The 20,619-nt window shown below is 41.3% G+C and overlaps 1 protein-coding gene across 1 annotated transcript in view; it reads left to right on the forward strand.

Annotated features, from left to right (window-relative positions):
• Positions 1-728: 728 nt before the first annotated feature.
• Positions 729-20,619, forward strand: part of SEMA4B (semaphorin 4B) — a 100,669-nt gene continuing 80,778 nt past the window's right edge. The window contains exon 1 of the mRNA XM_077469352.1: positions 729-1,028. Coding sequence (XP_077325478.1) covers positions 926-1,028 — 103 coding nt within the window. The 5' untranslated portion in view covers positions 729-925. The remainder of the gene's footprint in view (positions 1,029-20,619) is intronic.

A 20,619-nucleotide genomic window follows, 5' to 3' on the forward strand; every position in this document is an offset into this window, starting at 1 on the left:
CCTATGGAGATTTTTAAGGGTAAAAGTTTGTCGCCATTCCACGAGCGGGCGCAATTTTGAAGTGCGACATGTTGGGTATCAATTTACTCGGCCTAACATTATATTTCACAATATAAAAAAAATAATTGGGCTAACTTTACTGTTGTCTTATTTTTTTAACTCAAAAAAGTGTATTTTTTCCAAAAAAAGTGCGCTTGTAAGACCGCTGCACAAATACGGTGTGACAGAAAGTATTGTAACGACCGCCATTTTATTCTCTAGGGTGTCAGAAAAAAATATATAATATTTGGGGGTTCTAAGTAATTTTCTAGCAAAAAAAAAATGTTTTTAACTTGTAAACAACAAATCTCAGAAAGGGGCTTTAAATCATTATTTTTGTGCCTAAATTTCAGCTTTTTTAAAAAAATATATATATATAAAAAAATGACTTTCCATTCTGCTTTGCATGTTTATTAATTCATTAAACTATATTAAAAAAAAAAATTTAAAACCTGTCTCTATTGCCCAAACTTTTTACATTTTTCAATACAAAGGATTTTAAAAATATGTTTGGAAGTTTTCTGTTTAGAAATAATGAAAAACATGCAGGGGGGGAGGATTACCTGGCTCTCACCTCTTGTTACCCAATAACCTTGCTGAGTTGTTTTTTAAAGCTCCATTTATTTGTGACAGGTCATCCAGGAGGAGGAGGAGAGGAGAGGAGGAGGAGGAGGAGGAGGAGAGGAGGAGGAGTGCAGTCCTCCAGCTGGGCGGTGCTCTTCTCTGCACTCAGCAAACTTTCAGTCTTCTTCTTCATCATCAGAGTGTAAATCTCCGAGCGACTCCGGACCCGGCCGCCCCTCTGCCTGGAATTATACACACAACCCTCACCCATCTGTGGATTATACAAACCAAGGGCAATCCTCACCTCCTGCCAGGCTGGGCTATGGAGAGCTGGGCATGGATCTTTGTCATGGGACACACACTGGGCACCCTTCTGCTGGCTCAGTCTACAGAGGAGGTCGTTGCTAGACTCACCTTGCAGTATGGTAAGTGCTGGAGGCTGCCATGGCAGGAAGGGGTTAATGGGGGGTGGAGGGGCCCCTGCTGGGTGCTGGGCTGGGGAGTTACCCCGGGGGGTGACAGTTCTGTGTATAGCGTCCAATCACACTTCATCTCACTACTACTGAGTGTTCTATAACTTCTCCTGCCCCATCTACACTCCATATACGATATCTAGACCACGATACAACTCGTTACATTGTATACAATATCTATATCAAGATAGAAATTGTTATATTTATACAGCTATACCTTGTTACATTGTATACAGTATTTATACCAAGATACATTGTATACAATATCTATACTAAGATAGAACTTGTTGCTTTATATACAATATTTATAACAAGGTAACATTTGTTATATTTATACAGCTATACCTTCTTATATTGTATACAATATCTAGACCAAAATAGAACTTTTTACATTGTATACAGTATCTATACCAAGATACATTTCTACTATATTTATGTCAAGATAAAACTTGTTACATTGTATACAATATCTATACTAAGATATAACTTGTTACATTGTATACAATATTTATCCCAAGATAGAACGTGTTACATTGTATACAATATCTATACCAAGATAGAACGTGTTACATTGTATACAGTATTAATACCAAGATACATTTTCTACTATATTTATGCCAAGATAAAACTTGTTACATTGTATACAATATCTATACCAAGATAGAACTTGTTACATTGTATACAATATCTATACCAAGCTATAACTTGTTATATTTATACAGCTATACCTTGTTACATTGTATACAGTATTTATACCAAGATACATTGTATACAATATGTATACCAAGATAGAACTTGTTGCTTTATATACAATATTTATAACAAGATATCATTTGTTACATTTATATAGCTATGCCTTGTTACATTGTATACAGTACTTGTAGCAAGATATGATTTCTACTATATTTATACCAAGATAGAACATGTTACATTGTATACAATATCTATACTAAGCTATAACTTGTTATATTTATACAGCTATACCTTGTTACATTGTATACAGTATTTATACCAAGATACATTGTATACAATATTTATAACAAGATATAATTTGTTACATTTATACAGCTATACCTTGTTACAGTACTTATACCAAGATACGATTTCTACTATATTTATACCAAGATTGAACTTGTTACATTGTGTACAATATTTATAACAAGATTTAATTTGTTACATGTATACAGCTATACCTTGTTCCATTGTATACAGTATTTATACCAAGATACATTTCTATTATATTTATACCAAGCAATATCTTATTATATACTTGTTATTGCGGCCATTCATGCTTCGATTTCATTACCCAATCAAATTCACAAATCATCAAACGGGTATAACTTGTCTTCCGATCAATGTGGATAAAAAATGTAGTGCAAGCGCTCAGCCTATACACACTTCTTATAGTGCTACAAAGTAATATGTGCTCAAATATATGTATAGTATTACCCAAAGGAAAAAAATATAGATACACTGTAATAAAAATACAGAATATGAAATTGTATAAATATATACAGTGACCTATATATATACCAAGAGAAGAGGGTAATAGGATGTTGTATCTCTAAAAGAGAAAACAGTGACTATGAATATCTGTAAACAATAAACACAGTGATAAAATCCATAGATAACTGTGAAAACAGTGACTGTGAATGTCTATAAACAATAATCTCAATAATGAAGTCCATAAATGAATATATAGTCCAAAACAATCGTGCAGAGTGCCAGTAGTGACCAGGATCCTGTGATATTGTGACCGAAAAAAACAATGTTCCACCATGTGACAATCCCACCACCTTATAGGGTGTAGGCTTACCAGATCTATGTGACCCTAGTAGGCATACGCCTCAGGGGTCAATCAAAGCTTGCGATCCCAACCAAAGAATGGTCTCAAGGATTAGGTGTGTCAGTCATGGCATATACGATCCCAACAGATGGCTAGATATGGTCAATATTCCTCATGTGCATATATAGATCCAACAATGATTCAGGCATGAAAGATGAAAAGACAGAACCGACATGGCATAATAACGTCTTTAAAAAAACTTTAATAAAAAATATTTTGGTAAAACTCACATTTCCAAAAAGTACAATCAAGCGTGTCAGGATAAAAATGGCAGTAGCGGAGTCCTCCCGACGCGTTTCGACCCACAGGTCATCATCTGGGGTGGCTACCCCAGATGATGACCTGTGGGTCGAAACGCGTCGGGAGGACTCCGCTACTGCCATTTTTATCCTGACACGCTTGATTGTACTTTTTGGAAATGTGAGTTTTACCAAAATATTTTTTATTAAAGTTTTTTTAAAGACGTTATTATGCCATGTCGGTTCTGTCTTTTCATCTTTCATGCCTGAATCATTGTTGGATCTATATATGCACATGAGGAATATTGACCATATCTAGCCATCTGTTGGGATCGTATATGCCATGACTGACACACCTAATCCTTGAGACCATTCTTTGGTTGGGATCGCAAGCTTTGATTGACCCCTGAGGCGTATGCCTACTAGGGTCACATAGATCTGGTAAGCCTACACCCTATAAGGTGGTGGGATTGTCACATGGTGGAACATTGTTTTTTTCGGTCACAATATCACAGGATCCTGGTCACTACTGGCACTCTGCACGATTGTTTTGGACTATATATTCATTTATGGACTTCATTATTGAGATTATTGTTTATAGACATTCACAGTCACTGTTTTCACAGTTATCTATGGATTTTATCACTGTGTTTATTGTTTACAGATATTCATAGTCACTGTTTTCTCTTTTAGAGATACAACATCCTATTACCCTCTTCTCTTGGTATATATATAGGTCACTGTATATATTTATACAATTTCATATTCTGTATTTTTATTACAGTGTATCTATATTTTTTTCCTTTGGGTAATACTATACATATATTTGAGCACATATTACTTTGTAGCACTATAAGAAGTGTGTATAGGCTGAGCGCTTGCACTACATTTTTTATCGATTTTCCAGCTAAAAAAATCCCTAGTTTTAGCGTGTTGGCTGCTCATCATATACATTTCTTTGTATTTATCTATTTCAATTTATAATTTTCCTTTTGCGCAATATTGTTGGTGTACATCTTTCCGATCAATGTGGACTCAGTCTAGTTGTGATTCGGTCAAACTGAGTCTGGAGTAGATCAGCGGCGCTCATGGTGGCCATACATGCTTCGATTTTATTATGTGCGATACAATCAGATCGGAAACAAATCGATTGGCCATAACTTCCTTTCCGATCAACTTAGACTCGGGTTAGATCAGGTTCAGTCACACTGAGGGGATCGACCAGGGCAGAAAATGATTGATAATTTTGCATTGATTAGTTGCTCTGAGTTGCTTTGTTAGTAAATATGATGATATTTTGATTACTCAGATTATGAGATTCCATGGTGGAAATGATCAAAACAATCTAATCAGCAAACAATCGAATGGGCATAACTTCCCTTCTGATGGATCTAGACTCGACTTAGATGGGATTCGGTTACACTGGGTTGAATGGCTAGGGTGTCCAATTATCAATCGTTTTCCACCGATCAGCAACACTGGGATATATTTGTTGATGAATACGATCGTATTCAGATTAGGATTTTACATGGTGGAACAAGAGATGCAATCAATGGTTTATGATTGTAAGTTAAAGATCAGAATCCACTTCCCCATGCATGTGACTTGTTGATTGGGCTGTTGACTATAGATGAATTATTCCTATCAGAATAGAACAATCGGTTATTTATCAAAGTGTGTATGGCTACCAGTATTCAGGTGGAAGAAGAACTAAAGTCCATTTAGTTCAACCAATAGAAATAAATACACTACACAGAGACACTACGATGGAAGTCCATGGGGCCACAAATGGCTGAACGTGTAAAAGGAAGCTCAAGGACTTTTCTGAAGATAGGGCAGCTGAGTGTAGGAGTGTGAACAGCGACAATTCGAGAGAATGGGATCCTGCATGTGGAGTGTGGTCCGACGTAGGAAAACGAGCTGAAAAACGCTCCGGTGTGGATTTGGGATCCATGTATACAGTATTTATACCAAGATATAACGGGTTACTTTTGGGTAGGTTTAGACATGCATCTAAATCTCCCTTGCCTCTGAAGCCCGATCCACATTCGATTATTCTTCAGGGGCTACTGACAGATGGTGATGAAGGGGTGCAACACCCCCTCACTGCTTGTTTTAACCCCATCTTTGCCAGCAGACTCACCACAACCATGTGCATCGCAGGTGACTGCAGGGCATTTGCGGCACGTCTCCATTTACTTGAGGCTCAGTTCACACTGCTGCGATGCGAGAACCCGTGCGATTCCAGGTCTCAAACTGGCGGCACTCCAGCTGTTGCGGAACTACAAGTCCCATCATGCCTCTGCCTGAGGGAGTCATGCTTGTAACTGCCAGCCTTGCAATGCGTCATGGGAGTTGTAGTTTTTGCAAAACAGCTGGAGGGCCGAACGTTTGAGACCTTGCAGTACAGGTTCCCGCATCGCATACAGCTCGCAGGCAGTTCACACTACGCTATGCGAACCACTGCGGTTGTCAGTACAAAGTTAATGACACCATTGGATCGCATATCGAATATCTCCGATTCGGAGAGGAATGGGATTGCATAGCCCACCCAAGCAATCCGATTCTGGTGCGGGCCAAAAAAAAAAAAGGGTCCTGCACAACTTTAGACCGAATGCGATGCAAATTCAGCCATACAATCTCTATGGCTGAATTTTCATTGCACAGACATCGCATGTGATCTGCACAGCAGTGCGGTGCGAATCACATGCGATGTCTGACAGTGTAGCAGTGTGAGCCTAACCTGAATGGGCAGCGCTGGGCAAGCTTGCCGTCTGCCAGTTGCTACATGTCAGGTGAGCCTTACCACTGTCACAAAGCATTGCGCCCGCGGCATGTAACCACTGCTGTCTGCTGCCTATTGCAGCTTAATGGGAAGTGGTTGGCAGGCTGCAAAAAATGCAGCTCAACAGCGCATTTTTGCTGCACCTCAACCACAAGTCTAAATGAAGCATAATACAAAGATATAATGTGTTACATTTATAGCACAGTAGGGCCACATGCACACTGAAATAAGCTGCTCTGGACTGAGTGTGACTCTGAGCTGTGTGCGTTTACACCAGGTGTTCAGTATTCCAGGCATGCGTCTCTGAACCTATAGGGCAGGGATATGCAATTAGCGGTCCTCCAGGTGTTGCAAAACTACAAGCCCCATCATGCCTCTGCCTCTGGGTGTCATGCTGGTGGCTGTCAGAGTCTTGCTATGCCTCATGGGATTTGTAGTTCTGCAACAGCTGGAGGTCCGCTAATTGCATATACTTGGTATAGGGCCTTAAAGACAAGTATTACTCAGTACAGTATCCAGCTGCAGCGTATTTCAGCTCTTCATAGATCTTGATAGGCTGCAGACAGCGGTGCTGGACACTGCACTGCACTCCCTGGGCGCACGGAAACACCAGTATTGGACGCAAACAGGCGTAACGCTCAGCATGCATGTGGCCTACATCCTTCGGTATTCTCATATTCCATTCCATCACATATCACAAAATTATTAGAGGATTATTCCTCATTTCAGGAGAGTGGGCTGACCCATGTAAAACATAACTTTTTACCCCTCTGACTATAGACACACGTTCAGAACCGTTGGCGTGTAGTGTAAATACAGCCTAATATTATAGAGACATGGATTTCAGACTCCATACAGCTGTTTCAGGCTATTTGGCTATCATCAGTGCAGTGTGTGAAAACCATGTGGGTCTATAAAGGGATTGGCGCCCAACAGGGCAGTATAACTATACAGTAAAACCTTGGATTGCGAGCATAATTCGTTCCGGAAACATGCTTGTAATCCAAAGCACTTGTATATCAAAGCGAATTTCCCCATAGGAAATAATGGAAACTCATTTATTAATACTTTATTATTATTATTATTATTATTATTATTATTATTATACAGGATTATAGTGCCAACAGTTTACGTAGCATTTATTCATTAGTCCTTCAGTCTATAGTCCATATAAAAACATTATAGCAATGTGACCAGGTTGTGTAACCATAAAATGTCCATCCACAAATGGAAGCCTCCACAAGGGGATTAGAGGCAAAATCCAGCAGGAGCTCCAGAGTATAAAAGAGAAGAGAGGCGCCTCTAAGTGTAGCAATATGTTGCTAAATGTTGTACCTTCATTAAATGTAGCCATATTGCTACACTTAGAGGTGCCTCTCTTCTTTTTTATACCCAGTTGTGACATGACGCTACTTGTATATCAAGACATTGCTTGTATATCAAGTCAAAATTTATTTTAAAATTGTAATGGCGCATGGAATAGGGGGGTGGCGCGCCTGTTTGCTGGTGCTGGGCTACTTTCTGAAGTCGGACCAAAACCTCTGCATACAGGAGTATTGGTGTGCTTTGATAAAGTACCCCAAACCCTCAAGATTTAACAGAAGTGCGTCTCCCTGGTTTGAGGTCGAGGGCCACATCAGAGGACTTTGAGGGCCACAGGTTGGGCACCCCTGGATTAAAGCAATGAAAAGGCCCTTACAGTATGTTTACAAGTATTTATAGCAAGATAGAACTTATTACATATTTACAAATATTTTTCTAAACCTGTAACTTGTTATATTTAAATACTATTTATTGTACCTTGTTCCATTTATATACTATTTATTATACCTTTTTACATTTATACTATTTATTATACCTTGTTACGTTTATATACTATTATACCTTGTTATATTTATATACTATTTATTATACCTTGTTACATTTATACTATTTATTATACCTTGTTACATTTATACTATTTATTATACCTTGTTACATTTATACAAATATTGATGCAAATAACTTGTGAAAAAAGTTTTGCAACAACCTTGTTTGTTGGTGATAGAACAAGTCAGAAATTTGCTTCTCATTACATGTTGTGTAGTTGTCTCTGGGCACACCCTGGCCTTTAGATCCCTTATTATTATTCTAATGGGCTCAGATTGCCTCTGGTAGGGTGACCTGTGACTATACTGCAGGCTGCATTGATAAGTAAATTGTGGATCTCTTTCATCCCCCCCCTCCTCCTGGTACCTTCAGCACATTAACTCCTTCATTCCTGAACACCTTGGTGTCCTCTCCAGCAAACTCGCAGGAAACTCGCAGCAAATAAACAACTAAAGCCGCACAAAATATTGTTGTATTACAAAAGCATTTAAATTAATTTAATTAATTTAAAGAATAAATGATTGATCCCATATTTCCCCCATGCAGGGTGCTTGTATCCCCTCTTAGCTCTCTTGTCTTGAATTATATTGTACTTTCTGCCTTTACTTTGTAAAGCGCTGCGCACACTGTTGGCGTTATATAAATAGTTGTAGTAATAACGATCTTGGATGTGTCCATTGATTCCCTGGTCTACTCTCTTGTTAGATTTTTATTTGGAGTAGAAGGAAGCAGAATAACGAATCACATAGCTGGCACTGAAACATGAACAGTATAGGAGAGATGTATATAAATATTAATGAGCGCTGTCACATCTGTCACATGTCACCCTTGCTCCTCTCTGGATGACTGTACATGTATCGTATATCTCATATTGTTTACCAAAGGCGACAAAATAGGAATAGCGTTTTTATTTCTATTTTTCTCCCATCTCAAGAAGTATACAGCACTGGTCATTGTGCCATAAGGAGACGCAGTATATAGTTAAACGGGAGGTATATAATAGGCTCAGGTCATAAATATTAGGAATAACTTGTCTATTTTGGTGAAGTGGGGTCCCCAGCTGTCTTCTGTGCTCAGCAGCCTTCATCTCCTCCCCATGGCTCCTGGTTTTCTTTTACAAGTGAGTGTAGACTGGGGTTGTTTGCTTCTGGAAAATAACATTAAAAAAAACAAAAAAAAAAAAGAAATATAGACCCACAATATTATCGGAATGATCGCTCATTTTTTTTTTGGGGGGGGGGGGTGTATTTTGCATGCAAGGCTCCATCTCGCTAAAGTTTGAAAATACTACAGAATTAAAATTCGTAATTAATGTAATATGTTGTATTTGTATTGTATTTTCAGCTGATTAAATGTACAATCTCGTACAATCTCGTATTGTATGAAAAAAAGTTTGTGTTTGTCCCTTTGGATAATTTCAGACAAAACCTGCATACTAATGATAAGATTATCATACGATCTCTTTTAAAGTGGTATTTTTTTCATTTCTTTTTTTAAACATTAGACGTTCTATAAAACAAGTTCACATTATACAAATGGCCTCAAAATACTACCCCCCATGTCCCCATAATCCCACTCCCTCTACCCACCCTCGAATCTCTCCATATATCCATCTATAGTCCTGCCCCCTCAACCTTCACTGATGCTACTTTCATTCTACCATCCTTTCAGTTTGCTTCGGCGATTTCTTAGCCCTTGTACACACGGTCGGAGAATCCGTCGGAATGTGTCCTATCGGACCGGTTTGTCGGATAATCCGACTGTGTGTGGTATGCATCGGACTGATTCCGTCTGAATATCCGTCGGACCCAATTTTCCAACTTGTTGGAAATATTTTCCGACCAACTGGTTCGATCGGACATACTCCGATCATGTGTAGAGAATTTTGATCGGACCAAGTGCCACGCATGCTCAGATCAAATTCCTACATCAAAGCTATTGGTTACTAGCCTGAACGTAGTCCCGTCGTAACGAAATTACGTTATCACGTTCTGAATGATCGGATTTTTCGACAACTTAGTCCGACCGTGTGTATGCAACAGTTTCGGACAAGATCCGACGGACAAAATCCAACGGATTTGGTTGTCGAAATCTCCGACCGTGTGTACAAGGGCTTATACTTTACCCAATCTTTCCATCTCTTTTCAAACCCTACTTTTCCTGTTTCACCGCTAAACTTCAGGAGCTCCAAATTATAAATGTTATTAATTTTACCTAATTTTACCTTTTTTTTTTGTACAATCTTCTGATCGTGTGTATGGGCCTTCAAATAAAGCGGTTGTAAAGCGCTGGATGATTTTTTATTTTTTTTTACCCTGCAAGGTAAAGGCATAATGTGCCAATTTTTTATGATTCGTAGGGCCACACATGTAGATTGCCACCATCCCTTGATAATATATGAATACCCTCAAAAGGTGGGATTTTAAGGGCAATAAAAATATACATAAGAAATGTATGTGTATAAAAGATTGTAATTTATTCTAGAAAAATATATTAAAAAGATCTCATATTGATGATACAACACATAATTAAAAAATTGTCAGCATTGCACATTAAATGAATAAAAATTGCAAACATTGCACATAAGCTATTTTGAACCATAAAGTGGTAGTCCCAGTCTACTTGCTGCTCCCTTTATTCGTGGTTTCTAATAAGGAACGCTGCAGAGAGGGATATTCTTTTTTTTTTTGCCCTGCAAGGTAAAGGCTTAATGTGCTAGTATGGATTGCATACTAGCATATTACGTTAAACTTACCTTAAAACAAAGTCCTCCCGCACCGAGATGTCAGATCTGGAGGCAGCTTCCATCTTCACCCGTCTTGCTTCCTGGGTTCGCGGACTCTGGCTCTGTGACTGGCCGGAGCCACATTGACATCACTTTCGTGTATGCGTGCGGGTGCCAGCGCTCGCGGCACAGGGCTCTGAAGAAGCGGCACAGGTGGCCATTCCTTCAGAGCGCATGTGCCAGTGACGTCACTGGATGCATGTACAGTAAATATCTCCTACAGTTTAGGAGATATTTACACAACCTATGAGTAAGCCTTATTTTAGGTTTACCTATAGGTTAAACGCATGCATGGAAGTTAACTTTCACTGTAAAGGGAATCTGTAAGAAGGGGTTTATAAAAGCTTCCATTGCAAACTATTTTTTTTTTTTTAAGGTACAAGTTCCTGAGCCTTCTTCTACTACTTAGCAAGGCATTGACCCAAAATAAGAATGTCACTTCACTGGCTGTATGCTTGTTCCAAATCAATCAATTATGGGAATCTCTAAGGAATTATACAAGCAAGCCACTGTTGCCAGCTTGTATATCAAGGTGTAACCTCCTCGGCCTTCTTTCACTATTTAGTAAGTCGTTTTTAGCTTAGTGGCTCTAAAGGCTGAAGGTTTTTTACCTTCATGCATTCTATGCATGACGGTAATAAACCTTCTGTATGCAGCGTTAGTTGCTCTTGCAAAAGTGGCTGCATTCGATGGGCACTTTGGAAGCATTTGATAGCACAGTGGCAGCAATTGAAAGCACAGTGGCAGCTTTTGATGGGCACTGTGGCTGCGTTTGGGCACAGTGGCAGCATTTGATGGGCACTGTGGCTGCATTTGGGCACAGTGGCAGCATTTGATAGGCATAGTGGCTGCATTTGATGGGCACAGTGGCAGCAATTGATGGGCACAGTGAGGCTGCAATTGATGGGGCTTTTTTCAGAATTTTTCAGTTTGTTTGCACGCACCAGCCGCCACTGCTAGGCATGTTAATGTGGTGTGCGTGTTTATTTTGTCCAGACACAGCAACCATATGTAACTACTTCTCATTTGCAGGTCCTGTTTGCAGAACGCTTTCTTCTTTAACTCTTCTGTACATGAAAGCCCACGTGTCTATGGAGGAGAGTCTCTGCCCATGCTTGTTGTTAACCTGTTTTACAGTTCAGTTCTTTGATGTCAAAGGGTGGGGTCAGGTCTGCTTCTAATACCCAGCAGCGTAAAAGTCTGTGAACTGCTTTTGTCAAACAGGGGTGGGGGATGTCTCTGTCCATTGCCCATGGGGGATAAACAAGAGCCAGCTTTGGTTTAGGAGCATATTTATGATGGGCACTGCTATTCTAGAGATTGATTCATTATCACATTGCTTGTGAATAACTTCACACAGAGGAATATAATCCATATGGATCCATTTATGGACTTTACATTTATTATTTAGCGCGATTCTTATTTTTTATTTATTTACCGTTTGTGATTGCGTTACACAAAAGAATTGCTGCTCACTGTTCATTTATTTATTTGTTTATTTTTTATTTTTTGGAATAGATGATTTATAGCCCAGTTTCTTTATACTTTTTGAGTACTTTTTTTATTTGCACTAACATACAATTTTTCAGGACAAGCTTTCGGGGTATACGGCTACAATCACATCAAGTATTTATACTTTTTATAAGGATTTTTATAGCGCCAGCAGTTTGCGCAGCGCTTTACAACATGAGGGCAGACAGTACAGTTACAATGCAATTCAATACAGGAGGAATCAGAGGGGTATAATAATAATCATAATAATAATAATAATAAAAGATAAGTGGCGAATGTATCACTTCGGAGCCACAAGACCTGTCCGGTGTTCTGATCATTTTACTGAAAGGGTCAAACCTTCATAAGATCTCATATTCACCCATAAAGTACAATTTAAGAGTCATTAATATGGACAGAAAAAATGGTGCTTTTAGGTGCACACTGTGCGTAGTTTTAGGTGCATCTACACACAGCACTATAGTAATGAATGAGCCCATCCATATGCACAGTTGTGTGCACATATGAAAATGTGTGCTGCATTTAGCTGCGCAGAAAAGGTAAGACACCTCTGCATGGAGAGCTGCACAAACCTACGGATTTTACACGTTTCCACATAAACGTGTCTAAATGCGAATGCGCATACATGTGCGGCCATTCGTTTTAATGAAAGAAGAATTGTACATGTCCAAATGCTGTACCAATTAAGCGCTGGTACTGTAGGTGCATATTTTACACAGGATCTTCTGCCAGCTCTGCCAGCAAGAACCTGCCTTCATGCAGGAAATATGCATGTGCCTGTGTGATTAAACCCTAAAGGGCATTGTATGTATTGTATGTATTGTATTTATTGTATTTCACAAAAAACTGCCAAAAAATGTAGAGAACGAGCCAAAATCTACCAGCCTGCGATCTCTTCCTATCCTGTGTGGCACGTCCCTTTTCATTGTGTAAGTAAAGCACACGTCAATATCCATCTCTGGGCTGGGTTGAGCAATAGATTATCAGCTCAGGTAATAGACTTTACCCTCTGGAGTAGAGAGCACCAGAAAGCCTGAAAACATCTGTAGTAGACCATAGACACGCAGCTTATTACCTGCTCTCGCCTGTTGTGGCAGTTATGCCTGAAACTGAACCTGTGCCCAAAAAATGCTCACTTGGGCTACATTTAGACATTCATCTTACATTGCCGCACCTCTGAAAAGCAATATGCAGTGGATCACTTTTCAGAGGTTTTTGACTTGCAGTGAGGAGGCAATGGGGTTGATTTACTAAAGACAAATAGACTGTGCACTTTGCAAAGTGCAGTTGCACTCTGTAAGAACAGTTGCTCCAGAGCTTAGTAAATGAACAGAAGTTCTGCTGACTTCCATCATCCAATCATATGCAGGCAAAAATTATGTTTTTTTTTTTCCTTGCATGTGATTGGATAGTCTTTATAAAGTGAAACTTTACCTTATTTACTAAGCTCTGGAGCAATTGCACTTGCAGCGTACACTTGTACAGTCTATATAGTGGAACCTTGGCTTATGAGTAACACGGTCACAAGCGTTTTAAAAGACGAACTGTTTTTTTAAATTCTGACTCGGGTTGCGAGTGTTGTCTCGCAAAACGAGCTGAATTCTAGCTAGTGGGGTGAGCAGTACCGCATTTGTCCAGAGGTGTGGGGGCGCCGGGGACACTCAGAATGGTTTGGAGCCACTCGAAAATACTTAGAATAACTCAGAAATACTCGGAAACACTCTGAAATATTCCATTCCCGAGTGTTTCCGAGCCTTTCCGAGTTCAGCCGAGCTGCCTCCGAGTGTTTCCAAGGCTCTCCGGCACCCCCCCCCCCCCACACACATCTGGCCACATGCGGTATTACTGCATGTAATAGAAGTCGGTGCAGAATGAATTATCTTTGTTTCCATTGACTTCTATGGGGGAATTCGCTTTGATATGCAAGTGCTTTGGATTACAAGCTTTCTCCTGGAACGATTACGCTCGTAATCCAAGGTTCCACTGTATACCTTTAGTATATCAACCCCAATATGTCATCTCCTTGCTGTATTTACCCTACACCACCAAGGTACCACTACACCACGGCTGCATTCCTTACACGTGGTTGTATAGCAGTTGCAGTGCCATCCCATTCACGTGAATGGGTCATATTCAGTGGCCATACTGCCCGATGAACACAACAGGGAGTACAATTTTTGCCTTGGCCATGGCATATGTCCACCCCTATCTGGCTGTTTTTGCAGCTTGTGGATGCAGTAAAAACACAACTTAACCATCTGTTTTTACTGCTGCCCAACCACAGGTGGAAAGGAGACCTTAGTTATTCACATATTCAGAACAAGCACTTTAAAACAAGCCCCTATTCACCTCTGTAGCTATAGGCATTGTAGAGAAATGACTCTACAACGCAGGTACTAAAACCATAGCTCCCAACTGTCCCTGATTTGGAAGGACTGTCCCTGATTTGGAGCAATGTCCCTCTGTCCCTCATTCCTCCTCATTTGTCCCTCATTTTGATCTGATCTATATAGATGTATATAAAATGCACTTTTTATCTATCAAATGTGTTTTCTAGCGCTAAACCTTTCATCTGATTTCCAAATTGCTGCATTTGTAAATTCCAAAAGCCAATATAAAGGAAAAGTAGTTGTTAAAAAAGCACTTGTGGGTTTAACAAATCTTGTTTTTTTTGTACAAGTCTCCTTTAAGTGGGTGTGGCAAGGGGTGTATCCATTGCCTGCATGCTTTTGCTGATAGGTGTCCCTCATTCCCATCTCAGAAAGTTGGGACTTATGCGAAAACTTTTACTTTGTATTGCACCAAAATCATGTAAACACACAGCTGGTGTTTCTAAGCTGTTAGGCCCCTTTCACACTAACGTCCCGTTCAGGCCCGCCTGTCAGTTTTTCAGGCGGACCTGAACGGGTGCTCCATAGAGCTCTATGGAGCGTCGGATGTCAGCGGTGACATGTCCGCTGACATCCGACCCGCTCCGATCCGAAAAAGTGTGACGGAGGAAAAAGCTATTTTTCCATCCGTCTGCGGATCGGATCGGATGACGACGGGCACTGCGGTCCGTCGTCATCCGATCTCCCATAGGGGAGAACGGCGCTGTGACAGGTCCGTCCCTGCACAGTGTGCGGAGACAGACCTGTCATCTCCCTGCTCAGCGGGGATCGGCGGAGTGATCCCCGCTGAGCAAACGGACATCCACGGGGCGGATCAGAACTGATCCGCCCCGTGTGAAAGGACCCTTAAAGTGCCGGAGTGCAGAGGCGACGGGGCCGCTGGGACCCATCTTGCAGCGCGGAGGATCAGGGAGGTAGGACTGCTTTTCCTGTCCCTTGGATCTAAACAAATATTTAACCCTTGCAGTGCACTGCAAGGGAGGACTTTTATTTTTCCCAGAATTCAGCTTTAAGGCTGAGTTCACATTTATGCGCTTGCAGAGGTGGCGTTCCTGTGCACATCACATGCAATGTCTGTGTGATGCAAATTCAGACATACAGTTTGTTTGGCTGAAATCGCATTGCATCAAAATGGTGCAGGATCCTTTTTTGTCTGCACTGGAATCGGATTGCATGGGCGTTTAGACCGATTCTACAGTTTGCACTGCGTTCTCCAAACCAATTTGGGGGTGTCATTAACTTAATATTGACACCCACATCGGTTCACAGAGAGCAGTGCGATGCGGGAGCCCGCACAGGAATCGCTGTGGTTCCTAAAATGTAATAGAAATGGGGCGGCACAGTGGTGTAGTGGGTAGCACTCTCACCTAGCAGTTAAAAGGGGTCGCTGGTTCAAATCCCAACCAGGACACTACCTGCCTGGAGTTTGCATGCTCTCCCTGTGCTTGTGTGGGTTTCCTCCGGGTACTCCAGTTTCCTCCCACACTCCAAAGACATGCTGGTAGGCTAATTGGCTTCTATCTAAATTGGCCCCAGTATATGAATGTGAGTTGGGGACCTTAGATTGTAAGCTCCTTGAGGGTAGGGACCGATGTGAATGTACAATGTACAATGTATATGTAAAGTGCTGCATAAATTAAAAGCACTATATAAGTACCTTAAATAATAATAAAATATAAGCCAGTTCTAATGAAATAGGAGAGATCAGCCATGAAACTGGATATATACATTTTTCCTTTTACCTACGCTTGTGAAACCGAATATTTCAATAGAACGTGTTATGTAAAGGTCACAGTCAGTGAATGTTACATATATCGGTTATCATTCAGGTAATGGTGAGACTGTATCAGTAGGGGGGAGAAACAAAACAAAGTTGTCTAGAGGTAATCAGTGTGTGAATGAGGCTTCTGTTGTGTTTGTTGAAATAGTATCTAAAAATAGCCATCCACTATACAATCTGATTGAACTATCTTTGTACATTCTACTTTAGGCCAATTTCATACCATCTATGCACAAAACCGCAGCAGTTTAGTGTTCAGATAGAGCTCTGTTCTGTTGCAGTGAGCCGGCAGTAGGGGGCAGTGTGTTGCGCATATTATTGCATCACACAGCTCCCTTTTTTTATTTATCTGAACTTTATTTGAAGTGCACAAAAGTGACATCTAATTTCATGTAACTGTACAACAGTACGGTGTGTTGTGCTGCTGTACAATGGCATGTGGTGCCTTCCTGTGCACCGTGATGAAATTCAGCATGTTATTAAACCACAGCTGCATTGCAGTGTGAATAGGGCACATAGAAATCAATTGTTTTCCATGGGCCCTGAAGGCAACTGGCATTCTTCCAGTGTAAATATACACTATATTGTCAAAAATATTAGGACACCTGCCTTTACACGCACATGAATGTTAATGGCATCCAAGTCTTAGTCCGTAGGGTTCAATATTGAGTTGGTCCACCCTTTGCAGCTTTAACATCTTCAATTCTTCTAGGAAGGCTGTCCAAGGTTTAGGAGTGTCTATGGGAATGTTTGACCATTCTTCCAGAAGCACATTTGCGATGACTTTATTCAAGATTAAAGTGTTACTAAACCCAGTAATATGAAAATAAAAATAGTTAATCTAACCCCCCCACAGTGCCCACAGCTTACAAATCTTCTTTTTACATTAAAATACTGCCACTATATATATTTTTGGCTGATCTGTATACCATGGTGATGTTATAAACTGCAGGGTCAGCCCGAGTCCTGAATGTTCAGGTAGGAGGAGATTTCCACTGTAGCCTGTGTGCTCATGCTGTTATGGGAGGTGGATCATCCATGAATCAAGATGTGACATCCCACCCACGGTGTTCTTTTTTAGTTACTGGGCATGGAGAAGGAGAGAAGGAGGGACTAGGCTGTCATTTAGGATCTGTATACACGCCCACATGTGTGATGTCAATATCATGTGACCTGAAAAGCTCAGCTCAACAAGGAAATATTCTCTCCAGCAATAGAGACCAAACTGAGCATGTGCAGCTTTACTACCCTCACTGTGTCTTTTCTGGCCTTGCCAAGAGAGACCCTACAGGAGAAGAAGGATCTGTCCATACAGGATAAAAGAGTCTTTTCTATACAATGCAGAGGATTAACCCCTTAAGTTCCATAGTGAGTATAACAAGCATGCTATTCTGCATATACAGACAGATTTTACTTTACTTTTACTTTAAGAACTATATGTAACATAGCAACCAATCGGATATTAGTTACAGACAGAAAGCATTTCCACGTTCAATTCCTTCAATGCCAGGGGGTGAACCTATGGCTATGGACCACTTCTTGTGTCCCTTTACTAACTATATTGTGATAAAAGGGGCCCATTTATAATCACAGGACCGGGGTCACCGTTGTCTTTCTCTACAATGGGTCCATTCTAATATTCTAATGATAGTAGAATAATGAAGTAACAATTTACTTGATAAAGTCTTGTATCGAGGCAGCAATGCCATTTCTCTGTGTACATGCTCCTGTATTATAACTCTCCTCCCCTGGGAGAAGACCTCTTTTATTCCTGTGTTAGTCAAGCAGAAGAGGTATATGCTCCCATACATGCACAATTAATCGTTCCGGTTTCAATAGGGAAATTAAGTGAGGAGATCCCAAAGGTATCACACCGCTCCATTCATCTGTATCATAATTAATACTTTTCCATGTTACCTTACATTGGGTTATACATTAATACGCAGTTTATGAATATGGAAGCACAAGCCTGACTGACTACAAGTGCCTATTTCATGTTTAATTCTCTTTTCTTGCCTGTTTTGGGCTTAGTAGGGCAGGATTTCCATTTTATCTGCTAAGCCACGGGTAGGCAACCTTTTGAGCACAGTGTGGCGAAAAATGTTTTCAAAGAAATTGAGCGCGCCGATTTTATAATAAAAAAAGTCAACTTCACACTCTCAATCACGAAAAAAATTTTTCATACAGTAAATGCAGTAAACTACTTTAGTAGTAAGAAATTAACATCCAGTACTCTCACGCCTCAGATCAGCCCCAATTCCTGCAACTCCACACCTCAAATCACTGTCCCCCCTGCACATCTGCCCCACCACTGTACATCTGCCCTACCACTATACTACCCCGCACATCTGCCCCACCACTGTACATCTGCCCTACCACTATACTACTCTGCCCATCTGACCCACCACTGTAACTCCCTGCTCGTCTGTCCCACCACTGTAACCCCATGTACATCTGCCCCACCAATGTTCCCCCTTTTTCATCTGCCCCACCACTGTACCTCCATGCACATCTGCTCCACCACTGAACCATCTTCTCACCTGTCCTAACACTGACCTTATCTGCTCATCTGTCCCACCACTGTAACCTCCTTTATCCTTTGCCCCAATACTGAACCCCCCCCCCCCCCTGCTCATCTTTCCCACCACTGTAACATCCTTCTCACCTGGCCCAACACTGAATCCCCCCTGCTCACCTGTCCCACCACTGTAACCCCCTTCTTATCTGCCATTCATCACCGTACCTTCCTGCTTTTCTGTCCCACCGCTGAACCCCCTTCTCATCCCTCCCACCGCTATACCTCCTGCACCACTGTAACCCCCCTGCACATCTGCTCCACCACCATATCCCCATGCTTTTTTGTCTCGCTACTGAATCAATTTCTCATCTGTCCTAACACTGAACCCATCTGCTCATCTGCCCCACCACTGTAACCCCCCTTTCTCATCTGCCCCACCAATGTACATCCTGCACAGCTGTCTCACCTCTGTACCACCTGCTCTCCTGCCCCACCACTTGTCCCCCTGCTCTCCTACCCCGCCGCTGTAACCCCCTGTTCATCTGCACCACCAATACACCTCCTTTCACATTTGCCCCACTGCTCTACCCACCCCCCCCCCCCCCGCTCACCTGGCCCATCACTGTAACCCCCTGCACATCTGCCCCACTGCTGTACCCTCCTGCTCTTCTGTTCCACCTCTGAACCCTTCCTGCTCATCTGCTCCACCGCTGTACCCTCCTGCTCATCTGAGGGTGGCACAGTGGTGTAGTGGGTAGCACTCTTGCCTAGCAGGAAAAAGGATAGATGGTTCAAATCCCAACCACAACACTACCTGTCTGGCGTTTGCATGTTCTCCCTGTGCCTGTGTGGGTTTCCTCCAGGTACTCCAGTTTCCTCCCACACACCAAAGACATGCCAGTAGGTTAATTGGCTTCTGTCCAAAATTGGCCCTAGTATATGAATGGGGACCTTGGATTGTGGTCTCCTTGAGGCTAGGGACCAATGTGAGTGTGCAATGTACAAAGTACAGGGATAGGGACAATTGTAGACACTCAGGTTGAACTGGATGGACTGGTGTCTTTATTCAACCTTACTAACTATGAAAGTATGATCCACCACTGTACCCTCCTCTCATCTATGATATGCAGAGTGGTGAAAGGAAGCAGAGATTAGACACATCTACCTGTCCTGGGCAGAGTTGTGGATGGCTTTGTAAGTCATTATTAGTATTTTTAATTTAATTTGTTGGGTGAGTGGAAGCCAATGGGGGGATTGACAGAGAGAAGTAGCAGACACAGAGCGATTGGTAAGGTAGATGAGTCTGGCAGCAGCATTCAGGATGGACTGAATGGAAGATAGACTATGTAGAGGTAAGCCAATGAGGAAGGAGTTGCAGTAGTCAAGGCGAGAGATGACCAGGGAGTGAATTAAGGGCTTTGCTGTGTCATTGGTAACAAGGGGGGTATTTTGGAGATTGAGGTGGCAAGATTTGGACAGTGATTAGACATGGGTCTTAAAGAAGAGTCCACACTTGAGCCTTCTGTCTCGTGTTTTCATGCACTTTCCTAAACTCGACAACTTTCAACATCAAGAATCCCATTCTTTTCTATGGTGGCCATTACAAGCTTGAAGCTTGAAAAGGTGTCTAAGCTTTACAAAAGATGCTACAATGTAACTTTAATTTTGATATTGTAAGGCAAAAGAACTATTGACGTATCAGCCCTCTTCACTAATATAACTTCACCAGGAACATCATGGGATCCCTCTGCCCTTCACATCAATGTTGAACTGTGTGGACATAGGGCAGCACTAAGGCTTGCCATGCATGGTTACATTT

The sequence above is a fragment of the Lithobates pipiens genome, unplaced genomic scaffold (assembly GCF_037356315.1).
Source record: "Lithobates pipiens isolate NorthernLeopardFrog02 unplaced genomic scaffold, aLitPip1_a1.2 Scaffold_8, whole genome shotgun sequence".
In the NCBI taxonomy this organism is placed as follows: domain Eukaryota; kingdom Metazoa; phylum Chordata; class Amphibia; order Anura; family Ranidae; genus Lithobates; species Lithobates pipiens.